General features: G+C 38.1%; 1 protein-coding gene across 7 annotated transcripts in view; it reads right to left on the reverse strand.

Moving 5' to 3' along the window:
* The window catches only part of THADA (THADA armadillo repeat containing), a 290,497-nt gene that overhangs the window by 160,393 nt on the left and 107,266 nt on the right, over positions 1–22,838 (reverse strand). For all 7 annotated transcript variants that reach the window (XR_009457443.1, XM_019483252.2, XM_059718568.1 and 4 more), the window contains exon 30: positions 461–629. Coding sequence is in view for 6 of the 7 variants with exons in the window: in XM_019483252.2 (XP_019338797.1) it covers positions 461–629 (169 nt within the window). In the remaining variant the exon portion in view is untranslated. The remainder of the gene's footprint in view (positions 1–460; positions 630–22,838) is intronic.

Here is a 22,838-nt window from a genome sequence, read left to right on the forward strand (position 1 = left end):
TTTGGTTGTTTTTTTGTGTATAACTCTTGTCCTTCTGCCCCTTTGACAGGCTTCACATTTCTCACATACAATGCACACAATTTTTCCAAAAAACAGCAGTTAGAAATTGAGGTGTGCATTATAAGCACGGAAATATGGTAATGACATAAGCTTCTACTGGGAGTGGGACTAAAATTAACACTTCACGTGCTCTATAGGAAGCAGCACAATTCATTCTACCATTCAAAAACAAGATGCATGTCTTATTGGGGTGTGTGTTACATATGAAAAATATCAAATCAATTTGCAACTTATCAAAACACATTTTACAGCAAATTCTTAGGTGATTTTAATGCTGACTTTTCATACATTTGAGAACTACTTTGGAAACAGATTTTCATACATTGCTCACTAAACTCTTAATTCACTGTAGGCTACACAACTAAACAGCATCAAACAAAAAGAAAAAAAATACGCTTACTTGTAGAAGCGTCCCGTGAATAGGGTTCTGTCGTATACATGGACTAGTATAGTCTGGAAGCCCAGCCAGCAAGGATTGTACAGTGGATGGTATTTGGTTTACCATAACAAATGGAACAAGAGCCCGGCCTGCCATTTCACGTGAACGGTACACAGGTGAGTGGCCACATCTAAAAGATGAAGAAATGTGATGTTTGTTACTCATGTGCAGTGCACTGCTATGGCTACCATTTGACAGTTTCATATGTTCACTGAATACAATTTCTTTAAAAAAAATTCCAAAACAGACATCTAATATGAATGGCTAAATATAATAAATACTAAACTAAAACACTACCTCCACAAATCGTATTTATAACACTTCCATTAGCTAGTAATGAAAAGGGTCTATATCCAACCATGTAAACCAAAACAGATAAAGACTGCAGTTTGTTTTTCTTTCCTTGTCCTTTTTTAGGCAAATGATGATGGAACCATAGACCTACCTGTTCAGTAACACTCTGTTGCCCATTATTTATGTTAATAGCAAACTTAATCATATTAGTTTTACTCAAGTAATTCTAAATATTCCTAAAACATTTTATATGCAGATATATATAATGCAGGTTAAAATTATAGTAAGACCAAGCTAAGCTTTCAAACTGTGATATACACTCTTAAGTCATTTACACATTTTCTTTAAAAAATACCCATTGTATACAACAGACAAGACATTGCAAAAATATCTTAAAAGGTGTATTGATAAGCTTTGATAGCACACATACATGCAGGCTAAAGACATCTTAATATTTCATTATGATTTATACTTTAAAAGCCCCAAAAGGCCTTAGACTACCCTTTTTTTGTTATTTAAAGTGAAAAATAGTAGTAGTGTACGTCAATTTACAGAAGTTACTTACAAAGAGTCCTTCCCACTCCCACAGGGTTGAAGAAATTAGCTTAATTGTAAAAATGGATAAAGCTACAACAAGGCTGAATAGGTTTAAGGTTGGATGAGGAGTATTAAAATGGTAATTTGGTGTTCTGCTATTTATCCAGCACATTACGAGTTTGAGAAAGACAAATCTGAGTAGTTAGCAGATATAAGCAGGACAAAGACCACCTAAATATTTCATAAAAATATGCATTAAGAAGGTCACCTGCTGCTAGTTAGCAACATTTTCTAGAGCATTTCCCAGTCTACTCAATACTTCGAGGCCTATTTATATTGAAGGAAAACAAACAAACAAATCATAAACCCCAAGTACCTCTAATAATTAATGTACAGATATTAACTTAAAAGTTTATTTTACAGGAAAGGCAAAATACATTTGCAATATAAAGATTGTTTCCTAGCAAGTGAATTCAAAGGATCTTGATCACTTCACTACACAATAGATGTATTTAATTAACAGCACAATGTACCTAGCAATTCATTCATTTGAAGCCATACTGTAGCTCAAAGATACAAGCCTGTACTGGAACAAGTGCAGAGCTATGCTGTCCCAGAAGCACAACTCTTGGAGCTATTTCATCCTCAGGATGATACCACATCATTTCCATGAGTCCAATTTTTCCTTATCACCTTTAAGACATCTGTATCGGAGAGGCGATAATAGAAGGCAGGGCAATCCTAGCACTCTGAGGAAGTGCAAGAAGTAAGACTATGGGAAACCTTTACACCACAATCTAAAAAACAGTTTAACCAATTCTGCATATTGAACTTTTGGCTTTTACCTCTAGAAAGCCTCTAAACCTGCAATGACAAGTGTAGGAAAATAGCGGTTTAGTGATAGGACGCCCCCACCCCCAACACCCCATTTTTTTTAACATGAAGATGCTTCAATTCCACTACACAATAACCTCATTGCAGTAGAAAGTGACGCATCTACAACTTGTTCCCATGTTTGTGCCATACTGTGTTTTATGTTAACTGAGAGAATCTTGTATATAGATGTTTCTTTTCAAACACAAATAACTCTGACATGGTTACAGATGTTTAGTTTCTATTTAACAGTAACTGTATACTCAAGAATGCTCCTCATGGTGTTCATGACCTTTTACAAATGATGACTTCCCAAAGTAATCTGGCATCTATTCAGGAGAAAGAATGGAAAATAGGAAAAATGCCAGTCTACTCTAGCTAGATACCCTGTGCCAGGGCACTTTCTAAAATAAGATGGTTTGGAGGGGTTCCCCTGCCAATTTAACACAGTTAAATAAAATTAAATTCTATATTTTTTCCTAGTAATATAATTAAATATAGATTACAGGACAAATTTTAAGTAACTTAATTTTAAACCATGTCCTATTGCACCTTGTCTTAAACAGAAGCATAACCACATATTTTTGCTAAGTCATACAATTTTCCACATCAAAATTATTGCAGGTTACTGTTATATCTACTAAGGAAATGGGAAAAATAACCACAATAAATAATTACAGTTAACTAAAACAATTCCATGTGAGAGGCAAAATGTTCCCAAGCATTAATCTATGAAAGGAGTTAAGTGCCTAAGGTAGGATGTAGGCAAGTGCTTTACTGCTGCCATGTCTCTATTATGAAGAGCGATGGCTAGAGAATCTGTGTAAAAGCATCTGTTGCTTCTCTTCAGCCAATTATGCATTGGGTCTTAACTTCAGGAGGTGGAATGCCCTGGATCCACATCCCAGCATTATTTCCCAATTTTTTCCAGATTGGTTCTGCTGATTTAGGGGATCTCAGTAGATGAGGGAAAAGAAGAAATGCAGGTCCTTCTTTTCAGTTAAAAAAAATATATGCAGTAGTGACTGAACAGTTTCACAAAAATGAGACCCCATGTATACTGGCACCACATATATTACTGCCCTAAATAAGTTCTAACTTACTGCACAAATAGTCAATTGATTCCAGTGATGCTATTCAGTGAGTGAAATCTTTGCCTCATTGAAGTAAACTGCAAAATTTTTACCGACTTCAGTGGGTTCAAGATTTTACCCCATGTACATTCAACTTCCAAGAGTGAACACTATTATTCAGAAATCAAGAAAATGAATAGTAACAATTTAAACAATCCTAAATTATTAGTAACAAAGTGGCCATAGAGTCAATCTTCTACTTCAAAAACAGGTATTCAACTACTATTATTGTAGCAAATGTGAGATAGTTATTGGCAAATAAGTTATAAATCACTTTTGTCTGCAAATTATGCTTTCATTAATTAAAGAAAAATTATTTAATGTAATCCAATAATTCTGGACTTTTTTTTTTTTTGCCTACACAGGTCTTTAAATATAGCTCTTGGTTCAAGAGTCACTTTTCCATCTTATGTTGTGAGCCTTTTACCTCTCATATTCTATCTGAGAGGTAAAATGTTTCCAAGCATTAGCTAAGTTAAAACATAAATAAATGTTTTAACTCAAACAATTATTTTGCACAGTTGCAATGTAACAATCTAACCTTAGATGTACAATCTGCTGTGATAAAGAACAATGTGTACCATGGAGTTTCAGTCAATCTGCTCTCTAGTCTCTCATTTGCTCTGGAGAGGAAAATAAACTGCTACTATGCAGTCCTGGGCTGGGCTGGGCTGTCCGCTCCAGAGAGCAGGGCTGGCCTCACCCCTCTGCTCCCTAGATAAGGAAGTGAGGGCTGCCTCACTGGCCTCATTGGCTGCCTCACTGCTCCCCACTCCCTTCTCCCTGCCCTCCCCAGCAAACCCAGCTGGGGTCTGGGGAGGGGATTTAAATTTCCCTTCCTCTGAGTACCGAGCTGACCTGCCCTGCTTGCTTAGTGCTGGCTGTGACTGTGAACTACAAAACTCAGAGGCACCTGGAAACAGGAAGAGGAAGTAATGAGCAAACCTGCAGAGTCCTGCTGCTGTAATTGTGGACTACAAATCCCAGAGACTTTGGGGGGCAGCAGGAAGAAGCAGAAAACACGCGGCCCATGCTGGTTATGTGGCCGGAGAATTGTGGTCTAGCATGCTTTCTCTCCCCCCACCCCAGCTTCTGGGTTGAGGCACTACAGGTATGTGGCTCCATTTCCTGAATCAAAAGTGAATGTCTGTGCATTTTCTTATTAGTTCAATCGTTGCAGCTTAGACTAACCTGCAAAGACTGAATCAATTCAGTCTCAGGCCTTTTGATTGTATTTAGCCTCAGTATCTCTCCTTAGCATTCTGGTAGGATTTACTGTGCCACAGAGCCTCACTTATATGTATTGATGAGTGGAAGACCAACTTAAGAAAGCTCAATTTTGAATATTAGAAAACAAAATTTTAAAATCATCAATACTGCCTCATAAAATATGCTTAGTTCATTTGGACACAAAAACTGCAATATCTCACAATATAAGGTAACATATACGTGCAGAAGTACTTAATAACATGACATCTCAGAAGAATTATCCTTTTCAGGAAGGTCTAGCTGTGAAGAAGAGCAGCATCACAGAGCTCTACTAGGATCATCTGCTTTTCAAACAAAGCTTGTTATCAGAAGCTTCTTCTGCATAACAAAAATCTCTCTCTAAACTGAAAACAGTTTTCATGTCCTGAAGTTTTGTACTGCTTTTTTTCCTGGCATATTAATACAAAAAGGGTTTTCCTTTTTCAAGATATACTACTGACAGAGCTTCATATGTGTTTTTAAAAACAACAACATACTACAATTAATAACCTATCAGTGAACTTAATTTTTTTGGTGTACTTGAAATGTGCACCTCTGGGGTTCTGAAGATATTCAGATTTATGCTGCAGCCACATTACAGAGGTTTACCAAAAGTACATAACATATACTCTGTAACAGTTTATTTCTTAGCAACAACAAGGTAACTTAGACTGGGAATGAAACATTTTGACTGCAGTCTCTCATTCACATATCTCCTGTTATCAGTAACTAAAGTCAAAAAAGGATTTATTGTAGAAAAGTGGGAGGTGGAAAACGTTGAAACAATAGTCAGGCAACACAGTCGATGTAAACAAGTCATAAAACTCCAACTTTGGGTGGCAATTCTGGCGTGCTTGTTAGACCAGTTGTAAAGGAGACTCTCACAATATTTGAACCTGGCACTCCTTTCTATAAAACAATATTTCTTCCCCCTGGCACTTTACAATAAACATGGGAAATGACCCAACAAATCAAATCTAAACAATCTCCAAAGAATCAAAAACGTCAGTCACAATCATTTAAACTATTTGCATCTGTACTGAAACCTAGGAGTATTTTAAAGTTAAAAATTAATTAACAGAAACAGTTTGTTAGTAGCAAGGCCAGATTTAACAAACAACTCCACTTTAATTGCTATGTGATCTTTCTTCTCAATTAACTGTGGGGATTTTCTTCCTGACATTGTATAAATAAAACAAAACATACAAGTAACTGGGAGGTGGGTGGAAGAAGTGTATCTTTTGGGCCTGTTAGCAGGTACTTCATTATTTAGAAAATATTTCCCAGCACTTATGCTCTTCATAGTTAACATTTGTATAGGCAGGAGAGACTTGAAAATTGGTTTAAGTATAGAGAAAACATATTTTCCTGAAGCTATGGCAATACACACTTCAGTGGCCTGAAATATAAACTTGCAGACCAGTGAAGAAAGCACAGCAGGTACTTTCAATGGTATAACAAGCCAAGCTAGAACTCGGGGCAAACCCTGTGGAAGGGGAGGGGGGATACACAGGTTCTGAAAGCAGGGGCAGGGCAGGGGTGCAGGTCCAAGAGCTGGGAGGGAGGTCCCACAGGGCAGAAGGGCACAGGTCCAAGAACTGGGGAGAGAAGGAGAAGGGGCAAGAGGGCAGCCTTCTACATAGTCCTGACGGGGCTGTTGCCAATACATGTGCTCTGCCCATCCCAGCTCTGTCTCCTGGCACTTAAAAAAAAAAAAAAAAAAATCCCTGCACTCACCAGTTTGAGCAGCAATGACCAGAGCCTCTGAAGGCTCATGACAGAGCTCCCCCGTGCAGCACAGGGCAGTGGGGGATAGCAAGGATTGCCCCCTGCCTTGCACCTGTGCAGCAGCAGTGCAGCTCCACTCGGCAGGGTGTCGCATGCTGTCTGGGGCAGTTCCAGCAGTCACCAAGAGCCCAGCACTGCTCAGCCCCAGCAGCCCTAACTCCCAGACAGTGCCCAGTGCCTTGCCGAGCTGTACTGCCCCCGCGCCATGGGGCAGCTGCGGGGGGGGGCAGTGATCCCCACAGCCGGAGGGGGGGCTCTGCCACAAGCCCTCAGAGGCCCCAATCGCTGCTGCTGGAGCTGGTGAGTGTGGGGCTGGGGTTTTTTGGGGTTTTTTTGTTGGGTTTTTTTGGGGGGGGGGTTTAAGTGCCAGGAGGCTGGACCTGGGCAGGGGATGGGTCCGGGCAGGGCAGCCCTGGGGGCCTCTCCCATGGCTTCTTCAGCTGTGCCTGCCTCTCCCCGGGCAGGGGGAGCTGCACGAGAAGCCCCTAGGGCTGCCCTGCCCAGCGCCATCCCCTGCACTTTAAAAAGAGGGCTGTAGGATTGTGCTGGACTATTCCCAGGGGAGGGCGCCTCCGAAATATTCCAAAACATTTCCGAAACATTTTGGATGTTTTCGTTTCATTTCAGAGCCTTCCATTTCATTTCAGATTCAGCGCACTGCGTGCAGAAATGGGTCAAAACATCTCCAAAACTAAACAGCTGCCGAAATTTTGCACAGCCCTACTAACCATATCCTGAGCTGCATTAGTAGGGTGGTTGCCAGCAGATCAAGGGCAGTGATTTTTCCCCTCTATTCAGGACTGGTGGGACCAAATCTGGAGTACTGGGTCCAGTTTTGGGCCCCCCAGTACAGAAAGGATGTAGGCAAACTGGAGAGAAAGTCCAGCAGAGGGCAATGAAAATGGTTAGGGGGCCGAGGGACATGACTTCTGAGGAGACGCTGAGAGAACTGGGCTTATTTAGTCTGCAGAAGAGAAGACTGAGAGGGGATTTAATGGTAACTACCTGAAGGATCAAAGAGGATGGAGCTAGACTGTTCTCAGTGGTGGTAGATGACAGAACAAGGAGCAATGGTCTAAAGTTGCACCAAGGGAAGTTTAGGTTAGATATTAGGAAGAACTCTCTCACTAGGAGTATAGTAAAGCACTGGAACAGGTTACCCAGAGAGGTTGTGTACTCTCCATCCTTGGAGGATTTTAAGACCTGGCTAGACAAAGCCTTGGCTGGAATGATCTACCTGGGGATGGTCCTGCTTTGAGCAAGGGGCTGGACTTGATGACCTCCTGAGGTCCCTTCCAGCCCTAATTTTCTATGATTCTAAGTCAAGTTAGCACAAGACTCAAGTTATATAATGAAACATCAGCACAAGAAAAACCCTAATCATCAGATAAATAGAGGAACATGGATGTGGTAAAACTTAGTTAAGCACCTAAATTCTCTATAACAAGATATGGGAGGCGATAGGCATTTTGAAAATCTGCACCTTGAAGGCTTGAAATTCTTTACGTACAAAGGAATAAAAAACACTTAAAAAAAAAAGCAGGTCTCAACTGACAATTCCAGAAGTATTAAACAGGCATTCTGGTAAATTCAGCCTACATATCACAAAACAGTAACTAACTGACAAAGTCTGCAATATCTTCAAGTGCTACACTTTTCAATTGTTACCCATGGAGAATGTCTCAATTTTACACCAATCCCCTGAAAAGTAAACTTCAGTCCTATATAAAATTATCAAAATAAGTACTTAATGTGGAACTCAGCACTGCTTAGCTTTGCACCACTACTGAATATAGCAGTTCTACTTTGAAGAGCTCATGATCAAGAACAAAGAGTCAATAAATCTAAAAGGCTTTCATTTAGTTTAATTATAGATTCAACACATTTCCATTGCTTTGGCCAACTTTTAGCAAATATTTAGAAGTTGGACAAACTAGCTGAAACTGGCATACTTTATATCAGCAGCTTGTATAAGGTTCAAAAAGACTGTAGTCCCCTGTACACTCATAAGTATTCAGTGTATTACTCCAGTGGTCAAAACTACAGCATATTAGTCAAGAAAAGTAAAAATACTTTTAAACAAATTTACATTAAAGAATGTACAATCTTCTATATGTTCATGGTTTTCCCACTATTTCTTTCTGTATTAAGACCCAGATTGCCCACATTAACTAAAAACAAGTATTCTAAAATATTTTTCACATTGCTAGCTTTTACAGGAATTTCACAAAAATAGGGAGTAGTCAACTTGGAAAAAAAATCATGTTTCCTGTTGAAAATATTGTATAATCACTGTAATAAGTAACACCTAAAATTCATGACTGAAAAGGATTCGAAGGAAAAACAAATCTAGTTTAGTTTGTTTTGTGTGGTCTGACAGGACTTTTATACATAAATGCTTTCACTATTTCAATGATTGGCTTGTCCTCTAATGAAGAAGCATAATGATATGTATCATGTCCTGGTTTTAAGTAATCTTAAACGTAGTATCTTCATCAATCCCTGTGAGAATAGCTGCATGAAAGGTAAAACTGAACCTAAAGAGACAACAGAAGTAAAAGAGACCGTAACGAGGTACACAGGAAGGAGACACTCCTCTGTATGTCATGGTGTGGATCCAAGCTGATTGAAGATCATTCTTATCACTATCACCATGACAGGATCAGTAAAATCCCTAATAAAATTATCTCACAGAAGATTCTATACAATGTATTTAAAGTATCCTCAGTCAGAAACGTCCATTTCTTAACATTTGGGTTGTTTTTTTTAAATCAGGTTGCTGCTGTCCCAGTACTGCTGAGGAAAATTAAAAGCTAGAGCCTTCAAGAATTTTAAATTGTGCTTTACTTTACGGAGACATGCAAGGTGCAAAGGACAGAGGACTTCCCCTCTATTGGTTGGCCCAAATCCTGTTGATCAGTCCTTAAGCCCAGGTAGCAGCAGTGGTCACACCTGAGATGTTCCCAGAAAAGAAGAGCATGGGGATCTCTCTGTACAACAGCCAGCTGGCCACAGAGTGGAGAGGTTGCATGTACATTCCATCAAAAAGAATCTTGAATTATTCCCCCGTTTCACTCCATGCACTCAGGAACAAAGCAGCTTTGTTTACACCATCTATCAATCTAAATGGTATGCAAATAATGCAATTTAAACCTACCCAAGGAAAACACAGGTTGTGTGCAAGCTTTGTTTAGGTATGAATCATGGAAAGTGAGATATTAACAAACATTATACGTCTGATGAAGACCTATCATTAAGGATAAGATGAATATATTAACCAGCCTTACTAACTAGTAAATTTGTATTAGGAATGGAAACTGTCACTTATTTTTCTCTTACCATGACTAACTTGAGGAATTACAATAGTTTGCATTACCTTAAGAATAAATGACTACTTTCATACACAGAACAAAATGTTCTCCTACTGTCCTCTTTTTTCTTAGAACTGTACAAAGTACCAGACCAAAAGGATATCACATCAGACAAGATTTATATCATTTCTTATGCTAAATATGCATAATCAAAGGATGGGAGGAGGGTTCAAGAGCAGTATCTCTACCTTTGATTAAATGATGAACAGATCTTTTATAAGTAGGGACCTACTTAATTAGCAATGTTTCAGATTTCACGGAAACCATGAAATTGGGCATTGTCATGAAATCAGGCACTGTCCGCAAAACAAAACAACCCCCACACAAAGATCCCTTACTAAAAATAAAATGCTGGGTCCCCAGTGGGAGCCAGCGGTCCTCATAGCTACTGTCACCCTGCCTTGCAGCCTGCTAGCATGAAGGGGAGCATCCAGATGATGGCTACCCTCCTACCCCTGATTGGCTGAGAGGGCTGCTAGTCACGCAGCTCCATCCCTCAGTCAGTCAGCAGCAGAGTGTAGGCCACACAACAGACAGCCCTCTTGGCCAATCAGCAGCAAGAGGCGGGACTACCAGGGCTCCCTGGCCAATCAGCATTGAGGGGCAGGCTCACCACAAAAGGGAAAATCCCCTTCACTCACCATGACTTCAGTAGATCCCTATTTATAAGGCTTTCTAAATTCAGCACTTAGAATGCTAAGCAACAAAACTGTATCATAACCAATTTTGTTAACATAAAACAGTGAGCTGCCTCTTTGGAGCAAGTAGAGGTCACCCTTAACCAAGGTTAACTTAAAAGTGCTATTCATTTGTAACAACTGCCCAGAAATCCAAAGTTTATTTTTATGCCCCATTCAAATGTGCTACGGAAAAAATTCTTCTCAGAACTGCATTAAGACAAGCTACATTTCATTAGCTAATGAGTGAAAGAAATCCTGCAAAAGTGACATTCCCAAAAATAAAGGAGAAAAGAGAGTTTTGGGCCGCTCTGTATTCATTCATCATAAAGATTATTCATTCTGAAGTGGCAAAAATTCAGCTTTCAGGACACAACACTGGAAATAAATACTGAAGCCAGTAGTGCAAAACAAGGAACTAGACTGAGCATTTGTGTGTGAAAAGAGTCAAATGAACACAAGAATGTTTTTGTCATGTATCCACATCAAAGACTTTTAGGTATTTAATTTTATTCACTTTGTATTTGCCATTGGATCCAGTGTGTCCAACATGACAACAAAGTCCTCTGGGATCTAAATAATTATTTACAAATTTTTAAATATATCCATTTATAGAAATTAAAACAAGCCTTACATATCCAGACTGACAAGATGGGATAGCAGTTAGATATTATTCTCAAAAGTTTACTAGCAATGTACACACTGGCAATTTTATCTCAGAAGCAAGAGCTGTAGGAAAAAGAGGGAATTTCTATCTTTGCACAGTCGAAGTGTACTATTCTTTGAGATGTATGGGGCTGATTCTTCTGATACATCCTATGTTTCCTGCGCAGTTTTCCCCCAATGTAATTTTATTACCTACCCTGAAGTTGATTTTTTAAAGTCATTTTGGAGTTCTTTAAAAAATTCAGGTAACAAGAAAAAAAACAAACTTTCTGTGATTCTATGCAAGATCCAAACTTTACCGTAAGTGGTGTGCTGGCTCTTGTGGTATATGACACTCAGATTCAAACCTTAACCATCAGTGGAGGTCAAGGATGCTAAGGACAAGGGAGGACCAGAGCAAAATAAGAGTTAAAGGTCCTGCCACTTCCTCCCTAAAAACCTCATTAAGCAAACCATAAACAGTCTTGTATTCCAACTGTCAGAAGTTCCTCTCTCTCAAGTGTTTGTATTTGCTTTTGTTCTATTTGTGTTCATTAAAAGGGCAGAAACTTGACATTCATTTTCATGTTACTGTATATCATACAGCACTGCACAGGTATTGAAATTTTGCAGTGTTGTCTCTTACCTAACCAACCATAAGTACAACTAGTTTACCACACAATACCTTTGATTTTGTTAAATAAATAAATAAAAAGACTTTCTGTATTTCTTCTATAACATGTTATGGTCCCAAAACTATTTTCTGTGACCTGAGGGTAGTGATTCAACACAGTGCAACTCCAGATTTTGCAAGTCCTTGTGTTTACTAGAAGCTGGTTTCATACTTTTTTTTTTTTGCACACCATATCTTAAGATACCACTACAGCTACAAAATAATCCAAAAATAAAAAGAGGGGTTAATCATAATTATCTTTTAATTTTTATAAAGATCAATGTGTCTGTATTGATTAGGTATTACTGTCTTCCAAAATGCACAAATCTCCAATTTTTCACTTGTTTAGCTGCTGTTGAGATGTGTGCACATCATCATTGTTCTGAGGATATGTTTCGCTTTCCTTTAATCAGAAATTGTTTGAAAAAAGAACTCTATTATTTGAAAAATAGTTATTTTGATCTCAAACTGTTTGCTCAAGAATAAAAAAGAAAAAATAAAACCTTCTGGTATTTTACTTGTAGTAAAGATTTATTGTAATGAACAAAAAAATTAATCATTCTAGTTAAATAAGAAAATGACTGAACATCTGTCACAGCTTGAAATAGGATAGGCTGAATATTAACATTTTACTGCCACATTTACTATATCCTTGAATTTATGTAGGGCATTTTTTAAAGAAACAGATTTTTTTTATGGTCATATTTTTTCTGTCTCTTTAGAATGCATAGTTAGAAGAGTAAGATAAAGCACTGTATGTCAATAAGAACATGATATACTTAAAATTAATTATAGAGACATTATTAGTACAAAAACTACATACACCTTTATTTGTGAAACAGGACAACAATTTAAATGAAAAAAACTTTTCTTCTTACTCTGAAGAGCTTTCAAGTGAGAAATTAAATACTTTTCTCTCCTTTGTCAGTAGGATTTTGACTGTTATAGAAACAGGCCACTTCATAGCAAGTTGAATCAACACCAGAAACACAAGAAGCTGTATGGAATTCAGCCAATCATTTCCTACTTATGTATGAAATAAGAATTCTAAGAAAAGATTTTATCACATTAACTTCTGTGTGTATACTTTACACCCCATAGATTTAGTCTCTCTTTAAATGCAGATTCATTATATAATCTACAAGTATTCTATGTTTCAGTTAAAACTTTTGCTGCATTTGCCATCATAAAATCCCCAGCAACATCACAAGAAGAACCACAACATCAAGCAGTTTTATTAATTTGTTGAAACCACACAGGCTTAATTATGGATACTCCTTTTCTTAGTATCTGGCTTATTCCATGCCAGCGAAACAAAACTCTTGTCAAATTGAGGTCATGTAGAAAGGAACACAGAAAATTGGGGAAAAAATGTGTGTTACTCAAAATTGCATTTTAACTTTGATAACTTGTGGAAACAAATTATTACTATATTTCACAACTGCAGAGTCATGGAAAAAAACATATGCCACTGCTTCTTATCAAAGAGTTAGCAAAAACCACAACAAAGACTATAGCCAAAATAACTTTCAGCTATAGTGTGTCTCTACCTTTTCTTAGTTTTGAGGAATGATTTAGTTTAAACAATATCCAAAAAGTCTTGCAAAGAGCTGAGATTTAAGTGCTTTAAGTGACTGCAACCAAGAACATGTCAAGATAATTTTTTACAACTTAACTTACTCTCAGACCTGGGTACACAGTTCAAACAACAGGATCTGGGCTCTCCCAAATCTTTTCCTCATCTCAGATAAGAGGCCTCCGCCCTGCTCAAAAGGAGCTGGGGTTCCACTACCAAATAGCTCAACAGGTACTGATTCTTTTAAAAATCCCACATTTGTTTTTTTTTTATAGTAATGGAACTTTTTAATACCACTACTTAGTTCTGTAATGATTCAATTATTTGTTTAGAGTCTTGTACATGGCTCTCACATTTTTTCCTTCCATTTTTCTGTCTCTTCCTATGTATACTTTTGTAAAGGAGGAGACCATGCCTAAATGGTAAGGTTCTGTTACAGCAAACAATTTAGTCACATAATTACCTTTAAGTATATCAATCATCTCACTGCCTTCACTAGCTTGCTCATGTGCTAAAAGTATTAAAGAGTACAACAAGCTTACTCTATCATATTCATAAAGCCTTTCTCGGCAGTCATGGACTGACTTTCAGCATTTCTATCTTAGAAGTCAGCTGGTCATGACCACTTTAGATCAACAATGCAGGCATAATTCCCACATAGACAGCAGAAATAAAGCACTTCACAAATCTGCTCAACAACCACCATTTGTGCTTGTTGATTTTGAAATTCAATTCAGCTTTAAACTTACGCTATCTGGAGAGTTGTTACAATTTCTTCTATAAGACTATTACAAACAGAAGCAAGCCTGGTTATCAATGATAATATTAAGTGACAAAAAAGCTGCCTTTTCCAAAGGTGAACAGATTAACCCATCAATACTGACTTTGGCATCAGGATTGTTCAGGGAAAACCCACAACTAGAAATGGATGTGTTCTGGGTGAGTGTCTTAACCACCATACCATTAACTACCTTGAGTTGGCAGAGTTGTCTTTTCCCCATTCCTGTCTCCCCTAAAATTGAAACCTGTGCCTGAGAAACCTTCTCAAAACATTTTCACTCAAACTGATAAAAATCCATTTAAAAATGGTCTCTAGCAATTCAGCATTTTCCAACAACTGGTTCATTGAGAAAAGTTCTTAATCATCCCATTTCTTATTCCTGGCCCATCAAAGGAAATATTTAAAAGACATTTTTTCACCAAAAGAAGATGCATGCCTACTTACATTTCATTATAAGGATTTGGCTTTGTTACATGCCAAGCATGATACAAAATAAAACAAAGACACTGGATTTTAGAAGAGGATTCAGGATACCGTATAAAGGGGAAATGTTTCTGTAGCTCATTTTCTTTTGCCTACATCATCTCATACATTCTAGAAGACCTACATTTAAATTGATAGGTGCCACAGTAGTGCAACAATTATGGACAAAGACAACATCTATAGCCAGAACTGAACATTTTAAGGGATGATTTCTTCTCATAGCATACATTCCAAATTATTCCAGCTACCCACAGCTCTGACCAGGACCAGGGACTCAACAGCATAAGACCCCCCTGCCCCCCCAAAAAAAGTATACATTTTTTACAAGGAAATTTAAATTAAACTTTAAATTAACATTAATAAATAACTACTGTTGTTTGAATGTTAGAAGAGTTATGAGTGTCTCCAATTCTCCCTTTGTACTGAAAACATATCCCAACAGAAAAAGTTCTGTGGACCGTTGATAAAAATCACTCTCTCTCTGAAATGGCAGTTGTAATCAGGCAAGTGTTTGGTATCCTGTTTCCTGTTGGTGCCACAATCTGCTAAAATACAGCACAAGGAGGAAGGCAGAAAGGTAGGGAGGGGCACATAGCTGTGCAGCTCTACAGAAATCTTTACAGGTAATTGCTCAAAAGGGTATAATAGCGTTTAGCAGGGAGAAAGCCAGTTAATTGCTATACCATACCATTCAGATGCTACAAAGTAGTAAGTCAACACCCACAAGTAAAAGTGAGAAAGAAAACAGAGAGAAACTGAATACTCTTTTTTTTAAAGGTTATAAACACCACATACATATACAGAAATATCTTACCCATTTAAAGTTCTGAAAACATACTGCAAATTTCTCAAAGATTATAACAAATGTCTCTCTCCAAAATGGACTGCGCTAACCAGCATGAGAAAAGGAGCATACTTCTACAGTTTTCTTTGCTGTTAGGGTCTCTAGTCACTATCAGCCCCCAACCCTCGCAGTCATTTTAGACTCCTGTTCTACTCCTGTTGACTTCAAAGGGGCTTCTGATTCTTTAGAATATCTGAAAAAACAGACATTTGTATTAAGCGTCTAAAGACAAATTTAGAAGCCCAATGGGCACTCATATTTTAAAACGTTGGATTTACATTTTACATTCTCACAAACACTTCTGATTTTATGTTTTGACCTTGTTGCTTTGTTACATGCTCTGGGAACTGGGCCCGGTGCCTACCGTGCCAATGGGAGTTTTGCCACGGATTTCAACACAAGCAGATTCAGGCACTTTCTGACAAACAATTTGAGATATTCACATAAAATACAACATGCAAGCAATATAAGCATTCAAATTTCAAAAGAAAGCTAAGGGGAATAGCTTTCTCTAAATAAGCAAAGTACAGATTTACCTCCATAGCCATTTTTAAAAATAAAATTAAAAAGTACTTATGAAACATAGCCAAAGTCTTATTACTATTTAGCCAGAGCCAGAAGGGTGCATCAGATAAATAAGAGCTATGGTACTTTAGAGTACAAGGACAGACACAATTTTCAGAGGTGCTTAGTCAATGGGAACTGTGAATTGTCCGTTCCTATCCACAATCCTTCCTGTGAAGATTTTCCAATACAAGGTCCCAACAGTGTTCACTTACTAACACATTTATACAGCCAAGCTTAGACATAAAACAAGTGGTTTACAAAAACAGGTTACAGTAACAGTAATCCAAAAACTGCAAGAACGAGATTTTCTGCAGTGGTCTGTAGTCTACCTATTTTCATTTGCTGGTCCAACATGAAAGTTGTTAATGAGGTGAATGTGGCAATGGAGACAAAGAAGACAATGTAGTTGGCAAACAGGAATGCAAACAATGCAAATGATGGTTCCATCTCCTGTGTGCAGAGGTTGGTCCCGGCTGGGAAGGGCCTCACCCCCTCACCATCAGCAGCCACCTAGGGCTGCCACAAGCAGCAGCCGGGTTCAAGGCTCTGGCAGCAAGTAGCCATCCTGGTTCACCCCACGCAGGTGTCTTGAGTCCTGGCCCCATCCCCCTCCCCCTCCCCCAACCCACCCTGCCACAGGCGATCCCCACCCCAGGCAGGAGAAGCAATGTCCATCTCAACCTGCCCCCCTACCTCCACCCGCTGCTCAGCAGGAGTCAGGCCAGGCACTGCAGGTGGCAGCAGCCTCTGCCTCAGCCTGTAGCAACTGAATCTGGGACTTTTGCTTCAATTTATACCAACTGGCCAGGATACCAGGACAGTCTACCAAATCCAGGACTCTCCCAGCCAATCCAGGACATGATTACCCTATAATTGAGGGGGCTACATGGGAAAAGGTGATGAAATACAAGTGACAGGAAAACAAGGATGAAACTGGAATGGCACCTGTGAGTTACTGAAGAGAATAAAAACTGAAGAGACAAATCAGTTAATGTTAAGACAGCATAATTAATGTGATGATATCACCATAGTAAATATGTCTACAATTTAATTAACTGGGAACAAACTAATTCAATTTGTTTCACCATAGAGTCAGAAAAGTATTAAATATTTTACTAACCAGAAAATCCATTAAAGGGAAATGTATACAATACTTTCTCTCATATAACATGCACGTTTTCCCAAAAAACAGCTAGTAGAAATTAGAGTGCACAATATAAACAAGAAATGCAGTAAGAGCAGTTTCTGTTGCTCAGTTGAAGCCAAGTGTGCACAGATACACAAGGAACAAGCTGGGCTTCCTAGCTGCGGCCTGTAGCAGGCAAACTGAGTTGTGCTAAGGCTCTTAGCAAGGGTCCAAGCCTTGCCAGAACTAAGCATTAAAATTGTACAGGGCACCTTATAAGGCACTGGAAGAAGTAAGTGCTGGAATTGGACTGCTAGGTGAGCAATGTATAACACTTTCCCTATGAGGAAAGAAGATCAAAAGTAGAATAGGATTAGTGTACCATGTGAGAAATGTGCAGCTTGATGCCAGGGAATTGGACAATTAGGAAAAAGAACATAAAACTAATTTACACAAAGGCAGGGATGTGTGAATCTGGATCGGGGAAAACAGACACCGCTGGACTACAGAGGATCCAAATCATCACACACCCAGGGGAAGACCCGAGACACAGTACCCCCAACAGTCACTGCTGAGACACCTATGGAGTCACTTGTCAGGTCATATTACGGGGAAGGAAATGTTTAATATTGGCTAGAGTTTACTAATAAAGTTCACTTGATACCAAATTGGCCAAGCTACCATGTCAATCCTTTAGGGCCCTGGTAAAGAAATCCTAACAACTACATACTTACTAAAGGAAAAGTCATTTTTTCTTTCTTCTGCCTTTGAAAAACAAGATGTGTATTATATCCTAGGGTGTACTGTATGCAAGGAAATATGTAAATATATATAAATACACAAGGCATAACTGAAGGCCATCTTAAATTTAAAACAACAAACAGTAAACTTGAGCTATGATGCAACTTAGCCAGTAAATAAGCAATTAAGTTATAGAATTAATTATAAAACATTACTATTCAGAATAGTATTTCTACCAGAACTGGAATAAGTAATTGTTTCAATGTACAAAACAATGTTGCAGTAAAAGTATCATGTTGCTTAAAATAGCTTACTAAATATTGACTAAGTGACATCAAAGGATTACTTCACCTGTGAGCAACTTTTTGATATAACTTCTAAAGGTGAACCTGCTTGCTAACTCTAATCAGATATTTTGTACCTGTTCACTCTTATTGCTGTTCAAGATGTGTACAGAACATTCCAAACCATCTATACAAGTCTGATTTAGTGCCTGGTAAGTTTCAAAACAGATTTGCTCCTAATAGTTTATCTTTGTGTTAACAAAGGGTCCAGAATGTGGTGAATTACTACAACATGAAATTGTGTAAGTATATTTAAAGGACTCGTATCACAAAGGCCATGTCTATATTATAGGGTGCAAGCATGCATGCATGGTATAGGTGTATGCAAGCCTGTTTATATAATGGGGTGTACGCACACATGTGTGCATGCATGTGCTTTAGCTTGCATGTGTGTTTGAACTCAACTTAGGTCCATATACCCACAACATATGTTTTTGAAATGTACAGGCTAATATGTAAAAACATTAGTTGATTCCAGCTAATTAGTGGTTAATTGACTTGAGCTTAACAACTGACTTGTTTGGAGGCTCTTGCTCAGCTTATTCTACAGACTGCATGCATAACTATAACATGTACCCCAGGAAGCCACTAATCCTTATTCACTTTTGGCATCTTTTTGGTAGTTTGGACCACTGAATCCATATAGTTGCACATCTTACAGCTTTTGCATGCGACTTACCTACAATCACCTTTCTATTTAGATTTTTATACCATGACCATCACCTTAATACAGAGGTTCTGAACTAGCCTATTTGCACAAGAATATGCTACTCTGATGCCAGGAGTATAGAAGGAAGTGTAGAAAGCATAAAGAGAGACATATCTGGCTACACCATGACCTCTTCAATCACCTGAAGCTTACAAAAGGAATCTTTCAATAAGTGAAATCTCAACATCTGTAAGAGCAAGTACTGGCAACATAAGGCTATAGTTAGGAAGGAACACACACAGTACAAAGCACTGTACGTGGTGGTAATGTCGGGGTGATGTATCCATGATGGTTCAGAAAAAATGTGAGGGGCCAAGGATTTTTGTAAATGATAGGTTTTATTGGACCAACAGTATGCTGGGAGAAATAAAGACAAGATTTTGGGTACCACTTAACCCTTCCTCAGGTCTCTGCTCAGAGCAGTTACTTGTGCATAAAGAGGTAAAATCATGAAGACGGAGAAATAAAATCAGGTACCGGAAGCAAGGGACAGAGCTAGCCTGCACAGACATGATGATGATGATGTAAAATTACTTGGCCAAATGTCATCTACTGCCTGCTCTTAAAATAAAATTTTGTTTAAGGGATCATTTCCTTGAAAAAAAAAAAAAGTTTCTCCTTTGGATTTGAATACTGTTCTCCTATTTTTTAAATTAAAAAACCCCTATTCTCTTGCTCTTCCCTCCCAACTCTATATGGTTTAATTGCTTATGGACATCCCTACTCTCCCTCACCATTTTGGAACTGACCTACATAGTTTGTGTTTTGGTAACAACAGTGGACAATATTCTCTATTCTCCTCACATATGTTCACCATGCCAAATGTACTTTCTTTCCCAAATGAGTGTTCCCTGTCTACCAAGGACAACAACAACAACATCAAAATTAATATTTAAATATTAATTTCAAAATCACAGTCAATATGTTCAAAATTCAGACACAGCAACACAAAACTTGGAGGAAAAGAGCAGACCAGAACCTAGTAGAGCAACTCTGAATTGCTCCATAATTGCCAACATGAAACATGTGCTATTCCCTTATGTAGAAGTTTTCCAATTTTTTAAGCAGTCATAATAGCATGTTTTTACAGAAAGATACAATCATCACCAGATTCCAAATCATATCAACCACCTATGTATTTCAAAAATGTTCAATTTTTAGCAAAAGGCAAAGTTTTTTGAGGGGAGTAATATCTTTTACTGGAACAAGTGAATAGCTAGGAGAAATGTTAAACAAGCTTTTGGGCACAAACGGCCCTTCCTATTGTGTGAGGAAGCTCTTTCTTTTCACATATTTCCTAGATCAACATGGCTAAAACATCACCTCAACTCTGCTATAATTTTTTAGCAAATCCTTCTAATTACTAGTGAAACTTAAGTCCACAAGATTTAAGTAAAACTTAAATCCACAACCCACAAGGGAATTCTTTAATGCTCTGTATTGCAATGTATCTAAATGCAACTGTGACCTAAAGTCTGCCTCTAACACAGGAAAAAAAACTAGTTTCACTGTGTTAAAAATGAATGTAGAATGTATAGTTTATATATCCAAAGGTATAATCAACAAGTGCTTTCAAAGTGTTTAAGATGGGTTTGTATCATCTTAAGTTTGATTCAAAAGTTATTTTTTTAAATGGATAGTCTGTTATGTAGGCATAAAAGGCCAGATTCTCAGCTCATTTAAAGTATGTATCAAAATTAATGGAGCAATTCCATCTTACTCCTTCCCAGAACATTCAGCACTGGACATTTCATGAACATGTCACTCAGGAGAGCATGAATACAAATGTAACTCACATTTGGATCACTTTACTAAAATAGATTTTTTTCCGTGTTTTCATTTTATACTTAGAATATCACCGTCAAATTACCCCCCTTAGTAATCAAAAACATTCTGTGCATTCCATTGTACCAAAAAGTAATCAGTAAAGCAGACACAGCCAACTATAAAACAACACCTTTCAAATAATTTTAAGAAGTGAGATAATAAGTTGTGAATCAATGTGTTCTTTTCCAAACAATATATCAGGGAAGGAAAACACCACAATATTTGTAATAGAACTCTAGATAGGCAATCAAATGTTCTAGTTTAGCAGGGAGTAGCAAATGTGTACTAGAGGGAGACTGAGATTTGCCCTTGTAGCATTTAATCCTACTCATATTGTGCAATTCATTTCAGTACGGTCACAGCAACCTTAACCGTACTCCCACCAGATGGAAAATTCCACTTCAGCTGCACTGAAACTGTTCAAAAGCCTAATTAGAATTCTTCCAACCAAATACAGCATTGTTAAGGGAACTGCCCATTTACTTGCAAACATACCAAGTACTCTGTCCATTCCCTCAGATCAACAAATGAATGCTATTTTTTGTGTTGGAGATCTTTTAGAAGTTTAAAGATCAGCTACATTTTAATGCTCATTCTCTCCCCCCCCCTCACTACATAAGTATTATTTGTCCACTATTATGTTAAAGCATTACAAGATTTGACATCACACTATAAAATGTAACAAACAAAATTTATAATTGAGTTGAGTTGCCATATAACTATCTACATATGCACTCATTTATATTACCCTCACCAAGAGATTCATAGGGTGATTAACTTTAGTGTATTGTTGAATAAAATCCTTTAGTATTATGCCTGCTGTTCAATCCTGGCTCAAAATGATTATTCCACAATAACCTTTATCACCAACTCTTTGCTCTTAAAAGCAAATCAGAAGTGGTTAGAAAAGAGAGAGTTCTGCTTTAGTTTATTTGCCCCCCATGGAAGGGGAAAACCAAAAAAGAAGAAAGGTGCTTTTGGAAACCACTACTACAAACAGCAGCTGAAGCACGGTCACAGATTATAATGTACTAATCATTGTTGTGTTCTCAGAACTGGTGTCTATGTACGCTTTTTTAAATTAGCCTAGTAAGACATTCACACAAGCATACAACCAAGAATGTAATGTTGAACATAAGTGATTCAATAAAAATATTGGGGGGGGAATCTGATGATATTTTTTATCTGAAAGATTTTAGAAGTCTTCTCTACCCTTAAACTCATATTCTAAAACTCTAAAGTATCTGCAAATCCCATGAAAATAAAATCCTGAAAAAAATATTGCTCTGCATACCATTGGTATGGTAGCATTGCTGCTGTCCATCTGAGTTAAATGAAGGGAAGTCTCTTGTAATACAGTGCTCTTAAATGTTTTTACCACATCCCTATGAAAGGACTTGATAATGACAGGCCTAAAAAATACATACACAACAATTATTAAGGAGGTTTACAGTGTTGCAGCTTTACACTGCTGAAAGGTGCTTCTTGCTAAAAGCAAGAATGAAAACTGAACATGAAAATCAGAATAGCTTAATCTGAAGAAACAGTAAAAAAGGATACAGGAAAAGCACTGGGCTTCATCCTACCCCACTTCAATGGTCCAACTCAAGGGTAGTCAATCTGCAGCATACGTACCAAAAATGGCACAGGCAGCATCTGTATCTGGCACAAGGGAGACTTGGAAGAGGACAGGCAAGCACAGTGGCAGAGACAGCAGGGAGCAGAAAAGAGAACAGGAGATTGCACAGGAAGCAGAGAGCAAAGCAGCAGATCTGGCAGGGAGCTAGGGCAGGGAGCACAAAAACAGAATAGCTGATTGGGTAGGGGAAGATGATTGGAATGGCACTCAGGAAGTATGTGGGGCTAATTTGTGGCATGGCTGCCAAAAATGTTGGTCCCTTATGGCCTAATCTAATATTATAAAAGCCTAAGTCTGTCTGTCTGTCTGTCCATAACGCTTTATTCATGCTCTGACTGGCTGACAGAAACAGCCAATCAGAGTGCTCCAAGATGGGGGAGAGCCGCTATGATTCTGAAGCCATGCGGAGGACCAGATAAGGGGACCTGCTCTCTGCAAGAGGCAAAACAGCGGCAGCATGGGA

This window comes from Alligator mississippiensis, chromosome 1, assembly GCF_030867095.1.
Source record: "Alligator mississippiensis isolate rAllMis1 chromosome 1, rAllMis1, whole genome shotgun sequence".
NCBI classification, from domain to species: domain Eukaryota; kingdom Metazoa; phylum Chordata; order Crocodylia; family Alligatoridae; genus Alligator; species Alligator mississippiensis.